The sequence below is a fragment of the Acomys minous genome (assembly GCF_964271855.1).
Source record: "Acomys minous genome assembly, chromosome: 5".
NCBI classification, from domain to species: Eukaryota; Metazoa; Chordata; class Mammalia; order Rodentia; family Muridae; genus Acomys; species Acomys minous.
This window is the reverse complement of record NC_140494.1, coordinates 25,845,345-25,862,262: the sequence shown is the minus strand read 5'-3', so window position 1 is coordinate 25,862,262 and position 16,918 is coordinate 25,845,345. Positions and strand designations below refer to the sequence as shown.

At 46.6% G+C, this 16,918-nt stretch overlaps 1 protein-coding gene and 1 long non-coding RNA gene across 5 annotated transcripts in view; one reads left to right on the top strand and one right to left on the bottom strand.

The window, feature by feature from the left end:
- The window catches only part of ZEB1 (zinc finger E-box binding homeobox 1), a 173,220-nt gene extending 157,627 nt beyond the window's left edge, over positions 1-15,593 (top strand). For all 3 annotated transcript variants that reach the window (XM_084783675.1, XM_084783677.1, XM_084783676.1), the window contains exons 4-8: positions 506-708; positions 2,285-2,390; positions 7,007-8,808; positions 10,933-11,113; positions 13,133-15,593. In XM_084783675.1, the coding sequence (XP_084639801.1) occupies positions 506-708; positions 2,285-2,390; positions 7,007-8,808; positions 10,933-11,113; positions 13,133-13,740 (2,900 nt within the window). In that variant the 3' untranslated portion in view covers positions 13,741-15,593. The remainder of the gene's footprint in view (positions 1-505; positions 709-2,284; positions 2,391-7,006; positions 8,809-10,932; positions 11,114-13,132) is intronic.
- LOC311598542 overlaps positions 1-16,918 on the bottom strand; it is a 34,571-nt gene that overhangs the window by 5,705 nt on the left and 11,948 nt on the right. The window lies entirely within an intron of this gene.

The following is a 16,918-nucleotide window of genomic DNA, read 5'->3' as shown; positions in this document are numbered from 1 at the left end:
TCCAACTTATGACATGATTCTCAGCCCTGGTGATCCCACCACTTCCCTGGGTCTGCCACGCCCTTTGTGGTCTGAACTCTGTCATGTGGCCACACCCTGGACACCTTGGAAACTGCACCACTCACATATGGCAGTAACTCACATGACAAGAGTTAGTGCCAAGCAAGCGATGGAGTTGTCACGTGCGAGCTATATGGCTCCCATACTGCGTAACTCGATCCTAATTTCCGTGTGTTCTCCAGCCAACCACACAAAAGAAGGGAAGAACTGGGGAGATCCGAAAGCTGTGGTTAAATGCCCAATTCATCATTGGCTTGCTATGTAACTTTTAAGGTCTCAACCTGTATTTATTGTCACATTTTCTCCTTCATAAATGGAACTGACTGTCCACCCTTCCTGGTGTGGAGGCAAACGTGAAGACTGCGCTGCGTGCGGCCCAGGCATTAGGCGGTGACTGACCATGTTCCTTGACTGCCTCCAGTTACCGTGTCCCTTCCCTTGCCAGGAACACCAGATGCGTTTTCCCAATTGCTCACCTGCCCGTACTGTGACAGAGGCTACAAGCGCTTCACCTCTCTGAAGGAGCACATTAAGTACCGCCATGAGAAGAACGAAGACAACTTCAGCTGCTCCCTGTGCAGTTACACCTTCGCATACAGAACCCAGCTCGAGCGTCATATGACATCACACAAGTCAGGAAGAGAGCAAGTAAGTGAAAGTGGGAGCCTGCCGCCTTCCCACGCTCAGCGGCCTCAAGAAAGGCGGGCACGCTGGGCACTTACACATCCTGTGCAGACATGGCAGATGTCTGCAGTCTTACAGACAAGTAAGGGGTTGTGAATGAGCCTTCCTTTCAGATAAGCGCCTTGCCAACCTAATTTGTTTTGCATAAGCTATACTAAGTGTGCTGAGTCTGAGAAACTCCAGGGTGTTCTGTAAACATGGTCTGTATCAGAAGATGGACACTGGCCTTTAAACCATTTGCCCTTGGCACTAACCAAAGTGAGGGGAAGCTTTCATTTTTTAATTTTCTTCAAGGCAGACACTACACTTAGTGTAAGCTACTATGGTTTGTCTGTAGTAGTAATGGGACACTGCCCTCTCTAAAGCCTTAAGTTTGAGAATTTTTAGCTTGATGACTCAACTCTGATGGCTTATTCTAATTCTCTGTCACCAGGACCATTTTCTAGAAGTATAAATTGAATGTTTTAACTCTAAGTTACATCTAAAGTGTTGTCTTTATAGTGTAGATATCGAATACAGGTCACTTATCCCACAAGTAGTGCCAGTGCCTTGGCTAAAGTGATGGAGAACCTCTACAAAACATCAACAGAAAGGGAAGGAACAGTCAACATGTTTGCTCAGGACACTGACATCACTCACAAATTCCAATAATAATGGGGGAGTGGTACTGATGTGAGAGAACCCAGAGTTTTCAGCAGCACCGACCTAATGGTGAGGTCCCGAGGGGAACTGTTGAAAGTGGGAAGCTATGGGAAAAAGGAAGAAGCTGACCTGAGAGCATCTCCTGGGGAAATGGCCGCCTACTCCTGGGCCTTGCTACGGAGGCTTTGCTGGGACAGCGCCATAGAGAACGCTCTGCTTTAGAGGCTGATGTGGCCACAGCGTAGTCAGGCCCTTGCTAAAGAACGGACAGATAGCAAAGCTGAAGCAACACTATAAAAACAGTCTTAATATGTGCAATGACCATGATGCCCACTTTAGTGAGCAGTTTTCTGATGGGTGTGAACTGAAAAAGCTGTGACGTGGGAGCCGGTGTGAGGAAGGATGGCTGAGAGGTCAGAAGCTGTCACGAGTGCCGGTCTCTCAGGCCTTAGGAGGTCACACGATGACCACGCAGTGAGCATTTCTGTCTTTTTAAGGTGTGCACTCAGTACATAGCTCACTTACGTTGTATGGCAGACTGTTGTAGGCAGTCGGGACACAGGAAGTAATAGAGCAAAAACACAATAGCTGGGAGCACACACAGCTGATACTTATGGAAACGATGAACGTATTTTCAGAAATCATTTCAGATCGAAGTACCATCCTCTTGGGATGGGCCTGGTACTCCTGTCAGGTCCTTTCTGTTAACAGATTGCTATAGTCAGCTTGCCTTCTTTATCTGTAATCTAGAGTGCAGACAAGACCATCCCTGGATCCTTATAAAATGTGCAGCACTCTACTTTCACCAAATAACCCTCTGTTCATGACGCTCTAACAGACAGACGGATCATGAAGCCTCCCTGGAGTGGAGGACCTAAACACCAGTTCTTTCTTGCAGAGACATGTCACGCAGTCTGGGGGCAACCGTAAGTTCAAGTGCACTGAGTGTGGAAAAGCATTCAAATACAAACACCATCTGAAAGAGCACTTACGAATCCACAGCGGTGAGTATGCGCTTTCTCGCCGCACCCAGACAGCCATGCATCCATGCTAACAAGTCAACCTGTCGTAACAGGTGCACGTGTGTAAGGTCCACTCGCAGCTTTCCCAATCAAATGATACTTTATTAGTGTCTAACCTCTGAAGTATGTGATAGAGCAGACCCCATCTTCCTGTCTGAATATAGTATAAGATAGCCTTTACATGGGGAAAGTAGAAACGAACTTAATGAAAGCATGGAGGTGGCGTGGACCCAGAGAGCTCAGGCAGCGTAAGGAGAGTATTTTAGCATAAATGAGAATTTAAAAGAAAACTGTGTTCCCCAGAGTCCTCAGCTTTTTGTTCCACACGAGTTTTGCATTGGTTTTTAGATTTAATGACAAAAACTCATAAAGTTTAGTGGTCCCACATCACACTGTGAAGCCTGTTGTTTTGATTAAAACATGCACTGGCCTGTCTCCCAGGCGGGTAGCAGGTGGCTTCTGGGTGACAGCAGTCCTGTGTCATCTGGAATTGTGTGTCCAGTGATAAGTATGCCAAAGTTGTTCCTTGAAATGCTCAAACCAAGATCCTTAGAGGAAACTTTGAATTTATCTTCATGCACTTATTTATTAATTTTTCTGGAGAGTATAGGTGCTCTCTTACAGCCCACACGGTAGACTGTCCTTAGCCTCTGTGCTACTGGACAGCACTGACTCATGGTCAATAATCTACCTTCATACAAGAGAAGGTTTGAAACATTAGCTAAACAAGAGGGTTGGTAAATGTTGCAACTAGGGGTAAAGAACAAAATCAAGATAAAACTTGGTGGATAAGGTTTATGGTGTAGTTTCACATTAGCATTTATCAGCTCTCCCAGGGGTACAGAGTTGGCGTGCATAGCTAATCCCAAAGATCAAAACAATGGCCTAGAAGCAAGACATTGACCTTTAATGGAGAAATCCTGCTTGGTGAGCAAAGCCCATGGTCGGGAAGTGAATTTACATCATCAAGATCTCGATGAGCAGCCAGTGCTGATGCATAAAAGCGAGTACCAGCTCAGGGAACACAAGACTCCCCTCAGCGTGTGTGGCGCGCCTTACTCTTCACCTTCTCCTCCATGAGGCATGCACACAGCAAGTCATGCTGTGAGTAAACCTGGGACTACCGTTCCTGCTACTCAGTCTATGGAAAATGTTCCTTAGAGCATCATAAAGAACAAAGTATGGAGGCTGGAGAGACAGCTCAGGGGTTAAGAGCACTGTCTGCTCTTCCAGAGGGCCAAGCTCAATTATCAGCACTCACATGGCAGCTCACAGCTGTCTGTAATTTCAGTCACAGGGGATCTGACACTCTCACACAGACATGCATGTATGCAAAACACCAGTGCACATAAAAACATGCATGTATGCAAAACACCAGTGCACTTAAAAACAAATTTAAAAGAAGAAAATATCATTTATTTCATCATGAGAATTATTTTAAAGACTATAGAAAACCGTGATAGAGTTTCTGTTTTTCAGTCAGATTCTTCAGTAGTAGCTACTGATATTTCACCCGAGTGTGATTTCGAAAACGTGTTTCTCTGAAGTAGCCACTTGGATACAGACCAAATGTACAAGCTCTTTGAAAGTCTGGTCTCTGCCAGAGGAAGACTTTAAGGCAGGGCTTCTCCAAGTGCCAGCCAGGACCCGGCACCACACTGCCAGCCTCCTTCCTGATCCTGGTCTTTCCAAGAGACCAGATATAGACATTGAGACTAAACATTTGAGAAACTATTAATTAGGCTGTTGTTGTGACATTTTTTTAATGTGCTGTGTGTGAGAGTGTATACATGCATGTGTTTGGGTATGTATACGTTCATGTGTGTGCCACAATACACTGTGGAGGTCAGAGCACGGTTTGCAGGGTTGGAACGCTCCTTCTACAACATGGTTCTCCAGGGTCAAACTCTGGCCATCAGGCTTGATGAACTTTATCCTCTGAATCTGCTCACTGAACCCATTTTCTTTAGATTTTACAAATTTTCAGATAATAACTTGAAACTTAAAAAACAAAAGCTCACAGTCTCCACACAGGAAGCTTGCAAAGCACTCAGTGTCAGGGTGCTTAACACTTAGTGACCGGCCTGCACATGCTTCAGAAAGCATCTGCAGTGGGTTTTCTTTCCCATAGGTTTTTTTTCTTTAGCTTTTAAAATGTGTTGAGGATCAGAGTCCACACTTTACACTTCCTGAAATGCCCTGGGTTGTTGCTCTGTTCTCATCACCATAAAGCTCTGGCTGTGAACCCAGGCAGATCATGTGCACTAACGGGCAGATGTGTGCCTTGCTAGGAAGTGAGCTATGCTCCAGAAGCTCCCATGTTTCCACTCGGGGAGGACAAAAGCGCCCCTGTGCAGGGTCCAAACCTCTCTACAAAGTCCTGCTGTAGTGATTCCGTGCACTCAGCATGCTGGTGTAAGTTGTGACAGTCCCCTATCTCAGCCCCTAAAAACACTCAATGTGTGCCATGCTCTGACAGAACTCCAGGTTAAGCTGGTACCATAGCCAAAGTAAAAGTCATGCTGTGGGCAGAAGTGAGAAGCTAAGAGGTTTCCAACAAATGACTTAGGCTTAGAACAATTACTCTATACGTATCCTTTCTCACCATGGTGAAATATCAAGGTGATTCTGAGCAGTAAGAAAATAACATGTAGCACGTAGAATGTGCTGGCATTTACTTCTGTAGGCCTCAAATAACCCCATAAAATACATCCTGTCACACACACCCTCTTCCTCATAAAGATGCATAGGCTTAATTACCTTCTCCAAGGTCACCAAGCTAGTTCATGACATACCTGCACTCTGTCAGCAACATCGCAACTCCAAGCCATGGCCTTGACCACTATGGTGTTACACGTCTGCCTTCCTGTTTCTCTAATAGGAGATTAGCTCTGTGACTCATTAAAGCTCTTATCAAGTCATGAACAGTGTTGGACTGAGCTGAGGTAGACTAGACCCCATGTCAAACAGAACTGCACTGTCACATACCCTTTGCCTCATGGCCACTGTACACTTGTATCTCGTGACGCTGAGCATCAAATCCTGCTCCAGGCAGCATGTGTGCCCAGAGGGAGAACAGGAAGCCGAGAGGGTCCTGAGGCCCTGTCCTGAGAAAGCTCATGGAGGATCCTGATTTGTTCGGTCTGCAGGGAAGCTGGAGACTGTGTAGTGGATCTGGAGGCCTGCTTGTAAAAACAATAAAGCCTGCTGTGTGGGGGTCAGAGAGGAAAGCAGGGAATGGCATGGGCAGAAAAGCCAGCAGCTTCTGGCTCAGCCCTTAGCCTGTCTCTTGGTAAGATTGCTTTTTGAAGGGAACACTGCAGTTTGTAGGGAGCACACTGAAAGTCTGTTGTACAATCTCATAGCAACCCAGTGAGAATATGTCTGAATTCACATGCCAAAGCACCAAGGCTGGAAGGACAGAGGAAGCGGTATGTGATGGAGCCGCCATCTGAACCAAGGCTGTGGGAGAGCCTGGATGTCCACCAGGCATCCTGCAGGGGCTGCAGGCCTCACCTGCCTCATTCAAACAGTTTAAGCAGAGACTGAAGCAAGTAGACAAATGCACTCTTGAGCGAGTCCGAAGAGGCTTCTTAGCTCCTTTGAAATTTTAGTATCTGGCCCTCCAAATAAGATGGGTCTCGCTGGTCCTTGGCCTTGGCCCCCAGCAGCAGCAGCAGCAGCGTTTACACTGACTCCCTCAATGCCTCTGCTTAGCTCTTGAAGGAAAGTATTCTGCTGTCATGATCACCAGGAGCCACCAGACTTCACAGGTGACCCCACCCTAGGGCACGTAAGAGTCATGGCCAGTGAGACCCGGGAGGCCCCTTCCTGGAGCTGCAGCCTGTAACAGTCAGAATCAGCATTTTAACGTTAGGCTCATGTGGCAATGTTGCTTTAGGCTCGGTACTTCTCAAAATATCATCCCAAACTCTTATCTGGTGGCCAAGAAGAAACACCCCGTGTACTGCAAAGTCTAGGCGGCATGCTAAGGAAGGCTCCACCAGCAGGGCCTCCTCTGACTTTACACTGTTTTTTCCTGTCAGTTGGCACAAATGTTAGATTTAACCAAATGAAATATGTTTGAACATAAAAACAAAGTTTTATCATACCTGCCAGCATTCCCAGTCTCCACAAGACAGCCTGGTCTCTGGGGAAAGTCAGTGGACACAGGACTTTTCCAGGGGGGCCATGAGGACATGGGAATCTATCAGTCAAGGTCACACATGCCTCCTAAGCCCAAGAGGAGATTGCATTTCTTTCTCTTTCTCTGCAAACGCATGTGTGGCATTTTCCCGTTACACAGGTTGATGAGCTAGGATAAGAAAAAGACTGGAGTGTTTCTGTTGGCCATCTGAGCACTGCCGGAAGTCAGAGTGCACGGCGGGATGCTGTGTACACATGACAGGTCCCGCTGGGCTAGCGCACCATTCAGTACATGCTCCTAACATTCCTGTAGCTGTTGAACTTGAAGTGATAAATAAAACAGTGTCATGGGCACACACAGGAGTCTTGCTTTATTAAGATGGCTGTTTCTTATTGTTGGACCATGTGAAAGTGTAATGATTCAGTGACTCCATTTTGTTGTTGTTGTTTAGGAGAGAAGCCATATGAATGCCCAAACTGCAAGAAACGTTTTTCCCACTCTGGTTCCTATAGCTCACACATAAGCAGTAAGAAGTGTATTAGCTTGATGCCTGTGAACGGGAGGCCCAGATCAGGACTCAAGACATCTCAGTGTTCCTCACCATCTCTTTCGGCGTCACCAGGCAGTCCCACGCGCCCACAGATACGACAGAAGATAGAGAATAAACCCCTTCAAGAACCGCTTTCTGTAAACCAAATCAAAACTGAACCTGTGGATTATGAGTTCAAACCCATAGTGGTTGCTTCAGGAATCAACTGTTCAACCCCTTTACAAAATGGGGTTTTTAGCAGCGGTGGCCAATTGCAGGCAACCAGTTCTCCTCAGGGTGTGGTGCAAGCTGTTGTTCTGCCAACAGTTGGTTTGGTATCTCCCATAAGTATCAATTTAAGTGACATTCAGAATGTACTTAAAGTGGCAGTAGATGGTAACGTAATACGGCAAGTTTTGGAGAATAATCAAGCCAGTCTTGCATCCAAAGAGCAAGAAGCAGCCAATGCTTCATCCATCCAACAGGGTGGTCATTCTGTTATTTCTGCCATCAGTCTTCCTTTAGTTGATCAAGATGGAACAACCAAAATCATCATCAACTACAGTCTTGAGCAGCCTAGTCAACTCCAGGTTGTTCCTCAGAATTTAAAGAAAGAAAACCCAGCCCCTACAAACAGCTGCAAAAGTGAGAAGTTACCAGAAGATCTGACTGTTAAATCAGAGAAGGACAAAAGCTTTGACGGGGCTGTGGATGATAGCACTTGTCTTCTGTGTGATGACTGCCCAGGAGACCTCAACGCACTTCCAGAACTAAAGCACTATGACCCGGAGCCTGCTCAGCCTCCACCCCCTGCCCCAGCAGCCGAGAAGCCAGAGGCCTCCGCCTCATCAGGCGGAGATGGCGATTTGTCTCCCAGTCAGCCACCTTTAAAGAACCTCCTGTCGCTCTTAAAAGCCTACTATGCCCTGAATGCGCAGCCCAGCGCAGAAGAGCTCTCAAAGATTGCGGATTCTGTGAACCTGCCGCTGGATGTGGTGAAAAAGTGGTTTGAAAAGATGCAAGCTGGACAGATTCCGGGACAGTCTCCTGAACCACCCTCTCCAGAAACGGGTGCAGTAAACACCCCCACAAAAACCGATGAACAGCCTCCACCTGCAGATGGAAGTGAGCCCCAGGAAGACGGCCCAAGTGGACAAAGTCCTCTCAAAATGACGAGCTCTCCGGTGTTACCAGTAGGACCAGCCATTAATGGTTCCAGAAGTTGCACGTCATCCCCTTCGCCTCTAAACCTTTCCTCAGCCCGGAACCTGCAGGGCTACTCTTGCGGGGCAGAGGGTGCCCAGGAGGAGCCCCAAGTAGAACCTCTTGATCTCTCACTACCAAAGCAACAGGGAGAGTTACTGGAAAGGTCGACTATCAGTAGTGTTTACCAGAACAGTGTTTATTCTGTCCAGGAAGAACCCTTGAACTTGTCTTGTGCAAAAAAGGAGCCACAAAAGGACAGCTGTGTTACAGACTCAGAACAAGCTGTAAATGTAATCCCACCAAGTGCCAACCCCATAAATATTGCTATTCCTACAGTCACTGCCCAGTTACCCACAATTGTGGCCATTGCTGACCAGAGCAGTGTCCCGTGCTTACGTGCGCTCGCTGCCAACAAGCAGACTATTCTGATTCCCCAGGTGGCATATACATACTCAGCTACAGTCAGCCCTGCAGTGCAGGAGCCACCCATGAAGGTGACCCAGCCAAATGGAAACCAGGTTAGTAAAGCACTAAACTAGCTTTCTAGTGAAGGAACCTCCAGCACTGTGGAGTCAGCCAGATTGTCATAACTGTTTAACAGGAACTTGCTTGCTTGCTTTCCTTGTGCAGCAGAATGCCCTTGCTTCTAATCTGAGGAGGAGGCATCAACCATAGTTGAAAGTGTATTCTCCTCTGAAAAACAGTGCATGCACTTCAGCTGGAGACCTGCTTGAACATAGACGCACAACAGAACAGTTACACTACTCATTAATTAGATTTCTGGTTTTCTATTAGACTCACAGATTGGTGAGAGTTTCTACATTGTTTATGATCATTAGTAAACAGTCATGTCCCCATCACCGTAAAGCCAAGACGGGTTGGCTAGTGCTTCATGTGCCAACGCCTGTGTTAGAGGCTCTGGTTAAGTGGAGTATTCTGGGCCTCAGATGCAGAGTCCAGTCATAGTTACCGGGGTGTGGCTGTGGGCCCAAGTGCACTTGCCTCTTTAGCTGGGTTTTGCTTGCATGGCTTTGTTTTGTTTCTGGATAGAGCTCTACTGTGTTGCTATATTTCTCACTGTCCAGAATCTCTCAATGGCAGTAGCCTTGATGTCAACCACTTTGCCATCAATTTTTAATTGAATCAAATACGCAGAGATGGCTATTTGCTTTTACTGCAGGCACAGCCGCAGTTAGTTCCTCACCCTGCTCAGGATGCCATGCTGCCTCGGTGCCCCTTCAAGACTGCCAGAATTGTAGTGATTCTTGAAGAAAATGTCCCCATAACCAAAGACAGGACACTAGATCTTGGGTGCATGTGTGTGTGTGTGTGTGTGTGTGTGTGTGTGTGTGTGTGTGTGTGTAATGTAAACTGTGTCTGTACAGGTGTGTTCACCCATGGGTGTGCATGGAGAGGCCAGAGATTCACGATGACTATATGCTTCACTCACTGTTTTGAGACAGTGCCTCTCCCTGAACCTGGCACCCACCACTTTGTCTAACGTGGAAGGCCAGCGCGTCTTCACTCTGCTTGTCTACACACTCACACCTGCCCCAGGGCTGGGGTTACAGATGCCTGTCACCGTACACACCTGGCTTTGCATGTGTGCTGGGACCTGAACTCAATCTTACGCTTAGCCGTCTTCCCCACCCTTCTTGATTCATCTTTGAACTGAAGGGAAACAGAGCTTTTCCCATTTCACATGACTGACTATATCGAAGAGCTGTGAAGTGGAGTCGCTTCTGCACTGGCAGATGGCTGACTTTGCTTTATCATAGGTGGACAGGCTTAGAGGAAAAATTCTGGGAGACTCTTGGAAAAACACTAAGATCATAGCTGAGCTAAGCCTGCAACAGGCTCTCTGCAGGAGTATTCCCTTGAGAAGAGCACCCCTCCCAACTGGCCTCCCTGAGTCTTGAGGCACTGTGCTGTATTTTACTTACTCTGAGAATTGTAAGAGTTCCTTCTAACAGGCAGCTACTCCCATGTAAAAATCATAGACCCTCCCACACTGCTGCTCCTCGGTCCAGAGAAAAACCAAGGCAGCTAGCACAGGGACCTCCACAATGGAGGACACAGTTTACGACATTTTCTAAACACAGCATCTTAATATTTACTTAATGAAACTCAGAATTTCTTATGAAAAATATGGTAACTGGCAATGTTGGAAATGAGTGACCCTTTCTGTAACATTGCTATAAAGTTGTAATTCTCCAGAACAAAGAAAACGTGGCAGCTTCGCATCTGATCGGCTTCTCCTGGTGGCCTCTCAGAACCAGCTGAAGAAACGGTTTCTCTATAGTTTTTTCCATGTTGTCCCAGCCTCACTTCTGTCTCTCTGTGCCCAGTTATAGCATGAGGTGGCCCATGGAAGCCCACTTCTAACATGGAGCTCAGCTCTGTGCATCTTCTGATTTTCCTATGTTTGTTTTTTGTTGGCGGGGCAGGGCGGGGGCTTGACGTGCCACCGCTCACACATGGAGGTCAGAGGACAGCTCGTAGGAGTCGGTTCTCGCCTTCCACCATGTGGGTCTGGGGATCCAACTCTGTCATCAGCCTTTGTGGCCTTTATCTGCTGGGCCATCTCACTGGCCCTGTCTTTTGCGGTTCTCTAAATTTGAAATTTAATCTTTTTCCCTTAGGATGAAAGGCAAGACACTAGCTCAGAAGGGGTCTCCACCGTGGAGGACCAGAACGACTCTGACTCTACGCCACCCAAAAAGAAAACTCGGAAGACAGAGAACGGAATGTATGCATGTGACCTGTGCGACAAGATATTTCAGAAAAGCAGTTCACTGTTGAGACACAAATATGAACACACAGGTACGTCAGGGGGACCCAGTGCACAGGAAAAACACTGAAATAACATCTGAGGTTCTCAGAATGGGTTTCCACTTGTCACGTCTTCCTATAGAAGTAGTGTCCAAGCTGCTCCCTTCTGCCACCTGGCCTCCTGCTCAGCCTCAAATGACTTCATTTCTCCGCAACAAAGCATTTGTTCTGTGCACACTCATTCCCTTCAGCTCAGCTCCTGCTGCGCTAACAGCATAGGCGGCAGCGGGCCAAAGTGACGGGGAGGCAATCCAGCCGTCCTGGTGCAAGGCTTGCCTCCTGGTCACCTCAAGGTTTTCAAAAGAAAGAGCTTTGCTGCTTTAGAAAGAACTTCTGCAAAAGAGGCTGAACTTGATTTTAAGATCCCTCAGCCCTGAGGTTCTAGAATTCTCCACAAAATACACAGGCCTTAGGCTGATCTAGGGACTGGCAAACAGCATCTTGCAGACCAAACAAGGCTCCTCTCATCTCTGGTGCCTGTGAGCCAAGTATGGACTTTTACATTGTTAGTGGTTGAAAAAGATTTAAAAAGATGAAAAACAAACACTGGCTTCCTAGAGGATGGTTTGCTCCTGTCAGTCGCCCTCACTTGCCTGTTGCCCAAAGCTGCTTTTCTGCTCTTGCCAATGACAGACTTGAGTGATTACACTGGACAGAGGCCAGTTGATCCCAAGATTTCACAAAAGTGCTTTCCCACCTGGCCTTCCTGACTCCTCTCTCCAGAGCCATTCTGGTCACTTCTAGGGCATGTGTCCCTGCTGCCCAGGAAACCCAGCCAGGAGGTATGTGCAGACCCTGTGGCCTGAGAATTCCCTCCATGACTGACCTCAGCTTGCATTGTCTTCAGACAATTCCAGAATTCCTATAGTTTAGCACCAGACCCCTAGCTGATCAGAACTGCTCCGTCAACCAGTTTCTCTCCAACAAGATCGATGAAGGCTGGTCTCATCATGAACTCTACCCTCAACATCTTTTCCCTGACCCTTAGCAGCCATTGTAGCTGCAGCAACACCGTCAGATGCCCATGCTCTTTGTGTACCCTTGGCTGTCCTGAACTCGCTTTGTAGACCAGGCTGGCCTCGAACTCATAAGAGATCTGCCTGTCTCTGCCTCCCAGACTGCTGGAATTACAGGCACATACCACCACACCCAGCTTCTCTCACGCTCTTATCAACTGTGTTAACTTATTCACTCTGGTGAGAAGAAATGTAGACAAGTGTTTTATCATACACTCCAGTGTGACACTTGGGCAGTGGTTGGAGTTGGACGCTGTACCTCTCTAACCAGGCCTGGGATCACAGCTCTCTACTTGTTTTTACTGAAAAAATTAGAACAATCTCCTAATTCTTTAAAAAGATTTAAATACTAGCAAGTATCAAAATTAAAACTACATCCTAGCTGTAAAAAGAAATGTCAACAGTCATTTCTGCATTTTTAAGTGCTGACCGCCTCCTGACACTGGTGGTGTTAATAGCCAGTCCTGACTGTGCCCCAGCTGCCACTCTCTGTGGATCTGCAGTGTTGCTCAAGCCCACACCTACAGCTCCTCGCCAGGGCCAAGACTGCCCTCGAGGGCAAAAGCTATCTCAGCTACTGTAATTTCTAGAGAACGTCTACATAAGCTGTATATCTATGTGAATTTGCATAAGTAAAGCGATATAGGACACATAGAAATACAACAGGAAGCAGGCTCCCCGCCTCCTGTCCTTCCACCCGTGCTTTACAAGAGCCTCACTTTAAACATTCTGCCATGTGGCGCTGGTGTGTGTGGTTTTGGCATGTCAGCCTTATGTAATTTGCACTGATGACATCTGCAAGGTGGTTTGTAGCCATGGATTTTCACGTATTAATGGCAAACCATAGTATCATAAGTACAGCTGGGGACCTGCCAGTTTCTTAAGCATGAACCTGTAGCCTCCCGTTCCACAGCCCGAGTGTCCCTGCATGCTCCCAAGTACTTTATTTACTTATGGCACTATTTTGTCTCATAGCTGTATTCTTACCTTGCAGGTAAAAGACCTCATGAGTGTGGAATCTGTAAAAAGGCATTTAAACACAAACACCATTTGATTGAACACATGCGATTACATTCTGGAGAAAAGCCCTACCAATGTGACAAGTGTGGAAAGCGCTTCTCACACTCGGGGTCTTACTCCCAGCACATGAATCACCGCTACTCCTACTGCAAGAGAGAAGCCGAAGAAAGGGACAGCACAGAGCAGGAAGAGGTGGGGCCAGAAGTCCTGACGAATGAGCTCGTTGGTGCCCGGGCATCTCCCTCACAGGCTGACTCGGATGAGAGAGAAAGTTTGACAAGGGAAGAGGACGAAGACAGTGAGAAGGAGGAAGAGGAGGAGGAAGATAAAGAGATGGAAGAATTGCAGGAAGAAAAGGAATGTGAAAACCCACAGGGGGAGGAGGAGGAGGAGGAAGAGGAAGAAGAGGAGGAAGAGGAGGAGGAAGAGGAAGAGGAAGTGGATGAAGCCAAGCATGAGGCAGCAGCCAAGACTGATGGAGTGGTAGAGGATGGTGCTGCTGTGCAGCAGGCAGGCAGCTTGGAGCAGAAGGGGAGCGAGAGCAGCAAGCAACTGTCTGAAGAGAAGACAAATGAAGCCTAGGAGTTCTAGAAGGAATTGTACTTGGTAATGAAATTTGCTCTGTATTACCCACGCTTTCCATGGAACCTCGGCTCCTCTGCTGTGGTTCCTGCTCACTACTGTGTAATGTCAGAACTGAAAAAAACAAAAAAAAACAAAAAAAAAAAAATCCGGGTGTGCCTGAACCTCAAACCTAGTAATTTTTCATGCAGTTTTCAAAGTTAGGAACAAGTTTGTAACATGAAGCAGATTAGAAAACTTAAATGACTCAGAAAACCAAGGTTTCTTAGCAGGTTACAGGAAGCTGGACGGGCATCTGGCATGGTTATCAGTATTATCACTCTTACGTTGGTTCATTCTTAAGCTGTACAATGGGAGAAGTTTTATAATTTTTTTATTGGTAAACATATGCTAAATCCGCTTCAGTATTTTATTATGTTTTTTTAAAAATGTGAGAACTTCTGCACTACAGAATTCCCTTCACAGAGCAGTAGAAAGCAGTTCAAACCGTGCTGGCTACCTGCTACCAGTTCAGTCAGGAGGTAGGACCGCTCACGTTAGATGCCATGTTGTCGTTAACATGCATTGCTAGCCTTAAGGAAGCAGCCGAGAAGAACTGAAGTTTCTTACTCATGTGATTTTCAATGGAGTTCAAAGGTTGTCGTTGAGTTCTGACTGCAGGGACGAACAGTGTTGATATGGGAGGACGGCGGAGTCCGCAGAATCAGTGTTCGTGATTGTGTGTGCGTACGTGGTAGCAGCTATGAAGGATCTATAGGAAGCGCGGTGTCTCCTTTGGCCTTAAGCAAGACCTGTGTGCTCTAAGTGCCATTCTCATCAGTATTTCAAGGCTCTAACTGCCTTCATCCAGTGTGTGGCCTACAATAACTAGCATTTGTTGATTTGTGTGTTATTTCACAATTCCCAAGTAAAACTCAAAACCACTGACTCTGTCAGCGAAGCTGAAGCACTGGGCCATTCCATGCTTTGGTTCCTCAGCATTCGTTTTATGTTGATTGACTCTCAGAGATCTCTACAGAAACAAAAGGGAAATTCTCCAAACTACTTAATCCATGTACTTGCGTGTCAGACATGGATAAGCCATTGGTATTAGGCTCACAACCGTTTCCAAATGTTAGTTATTACGGACCCAGTTGATGAACAGCATTAGCTGATTTTTACCTACCAGTATTATTTTATTTCTTTTAGTTTATAGATCTGTGCAACATTTTTGTACTGTACGTCTTCAAGCCTGGCAGTATTAATACCCTTCTTACTGACACGTACTTTTAGTTTTAGAAAACTTTTATATTTATGTGTCTTATTTTTATATTTCTTTATTTATTACACAGTGTAGTGTATAATACTGTAGTTTGTATTAATACAATAATATATTTTAGTATGAAATTTTGGAAAGTTGATAAGATTTAAAGTAGAGATGCAATTGGTTCTCGTGCATTGAGATTTGATTTAACAGTGTTCTGTTAACATTTATACTCGCCTTGGACTGTAGAACAGAGTTTAAATGGGAATGTATTAGTTTTCCAACTACAATCAAGTCATTCTCCCTCTACCCAGTTTTTAATATGAAACTCTTACACTTTGAAACTCACTGTGTGACTCCTAGCATGATGCTCTGCAGGTCTTCTGTTAAGAGTTAGCCCAGCCATAACTCATTCCCTTAGCAAGCCAAATTAGAATTGCCTTCTGTAAACAGTGTTGGGAACAATGTTTAACATGTTGTGCCAATTTGTTCCTGTATCCATGTATGTAAGCTACAATCCGACTCTTCCTTTTAAGTTCCTTGTTACACCATGGTCATTTTCTAGTTTTTTACCAGACTCCCCAGCTCACAATAAAATGCATCAACAAGCCTGACCTGCTGTCGTTCTTTGGATCACCCACAAGCTCCTCTTTGGACAGCTGTCTACAGAATGGGGGTACATCCTAGAGCTTCCCTCACCTTCAGCTGAGTTTGTTGACACAAAGTATTTGAGACACTTAGCATGAGAATGCCTTCCCCCGGTCTGCGAACCCCCACCCACAGCCTCAGGGCACCTTAGGGATGCCCAAGCTTAGATGCCTTGTGCTTGCTTCTGCCACATCAGCTCCTATACTGTCACTGATGTCCCTTCCCCATGTCGACAGTCACCGCTGGCCCACCCCCCAGCCTGGCAGCACCCACTGAGCTAGCACAGAAGCCACAGAGCTTGTGTTATCTTGCTTCTAATCTGAGCCTCCGCTGGGTAAATGATCCTGGGATTTGCCAGTGCTCTTATTTGGGGTTTCTGGGACATGCAGCATAGGAGGTGCAACTAATCGCTGCCTTCGTAGCTGCTGTGTTGGGATGGTGTGTGGAGAGCTTATTTCTAGGTGTCTTTCTGGTGCTCAGGTTCATGGAACATGGCATTGGAAGCTGAGGGTGGGACTACCTCAAATTGACGTGACAGACCTGGTCCCAACAGAGTAACGATGCTAGGACTAGTATCCCAGGCCAGGGCCCTACTCCCCCCGCCCCCCATGTCCATAATCATTAAGCTGCCTGATTTTTTCTGTCCCTAACACCAGCTAGCCCATAAGCAAATGTACTGTAAAGGTTATGGACTATAAGGTACCATTTGTAGGGGGTCCACTAGTCATAAAAGTAATCTCAGAGAAGACATTACCTCCCCCATATGGCTCAAAGGCTAATGAAGAAACTCTAACAGCGTGACCAGGGACCACTTCCCACTGCTCCCTATCAACATGAGAAGCAACCACGTGTCCTCAGATGCGTCTGCCTTGCTGCCTTTATCAAGACTGCTTTACACAGAGCCTTAACATTCACAGGAAAGCCATCTGACCATGACCACAGGCACAGTGCGTACCGTGAGGCTCTGCACTCAGGCCCAGCTGATTCCAAGGCTCATCCCTCTGCCCGGCCCATATCACGCTTCATGTTGAAATGGATTTTTCTGGCCACATGGAAACGTAGCCCCAGCCCTAGGCAAGGAGAATAGAAAATCTTCCCCTGAGAGCAGCACAAATCTTGGCAGAGGAAGGTGGAGACAGGATTTCTCTCAGGCTCTATGCAAATGCAAACATAACAGACAGCCCCAGGGCAGTACTATGAAAATATTCAAGCTCACACAGAAATCTAACCCTGGATTTCACAGAAGATCAATGGGACGTTACAGTAGGGTGGCCATGTATTGATTCC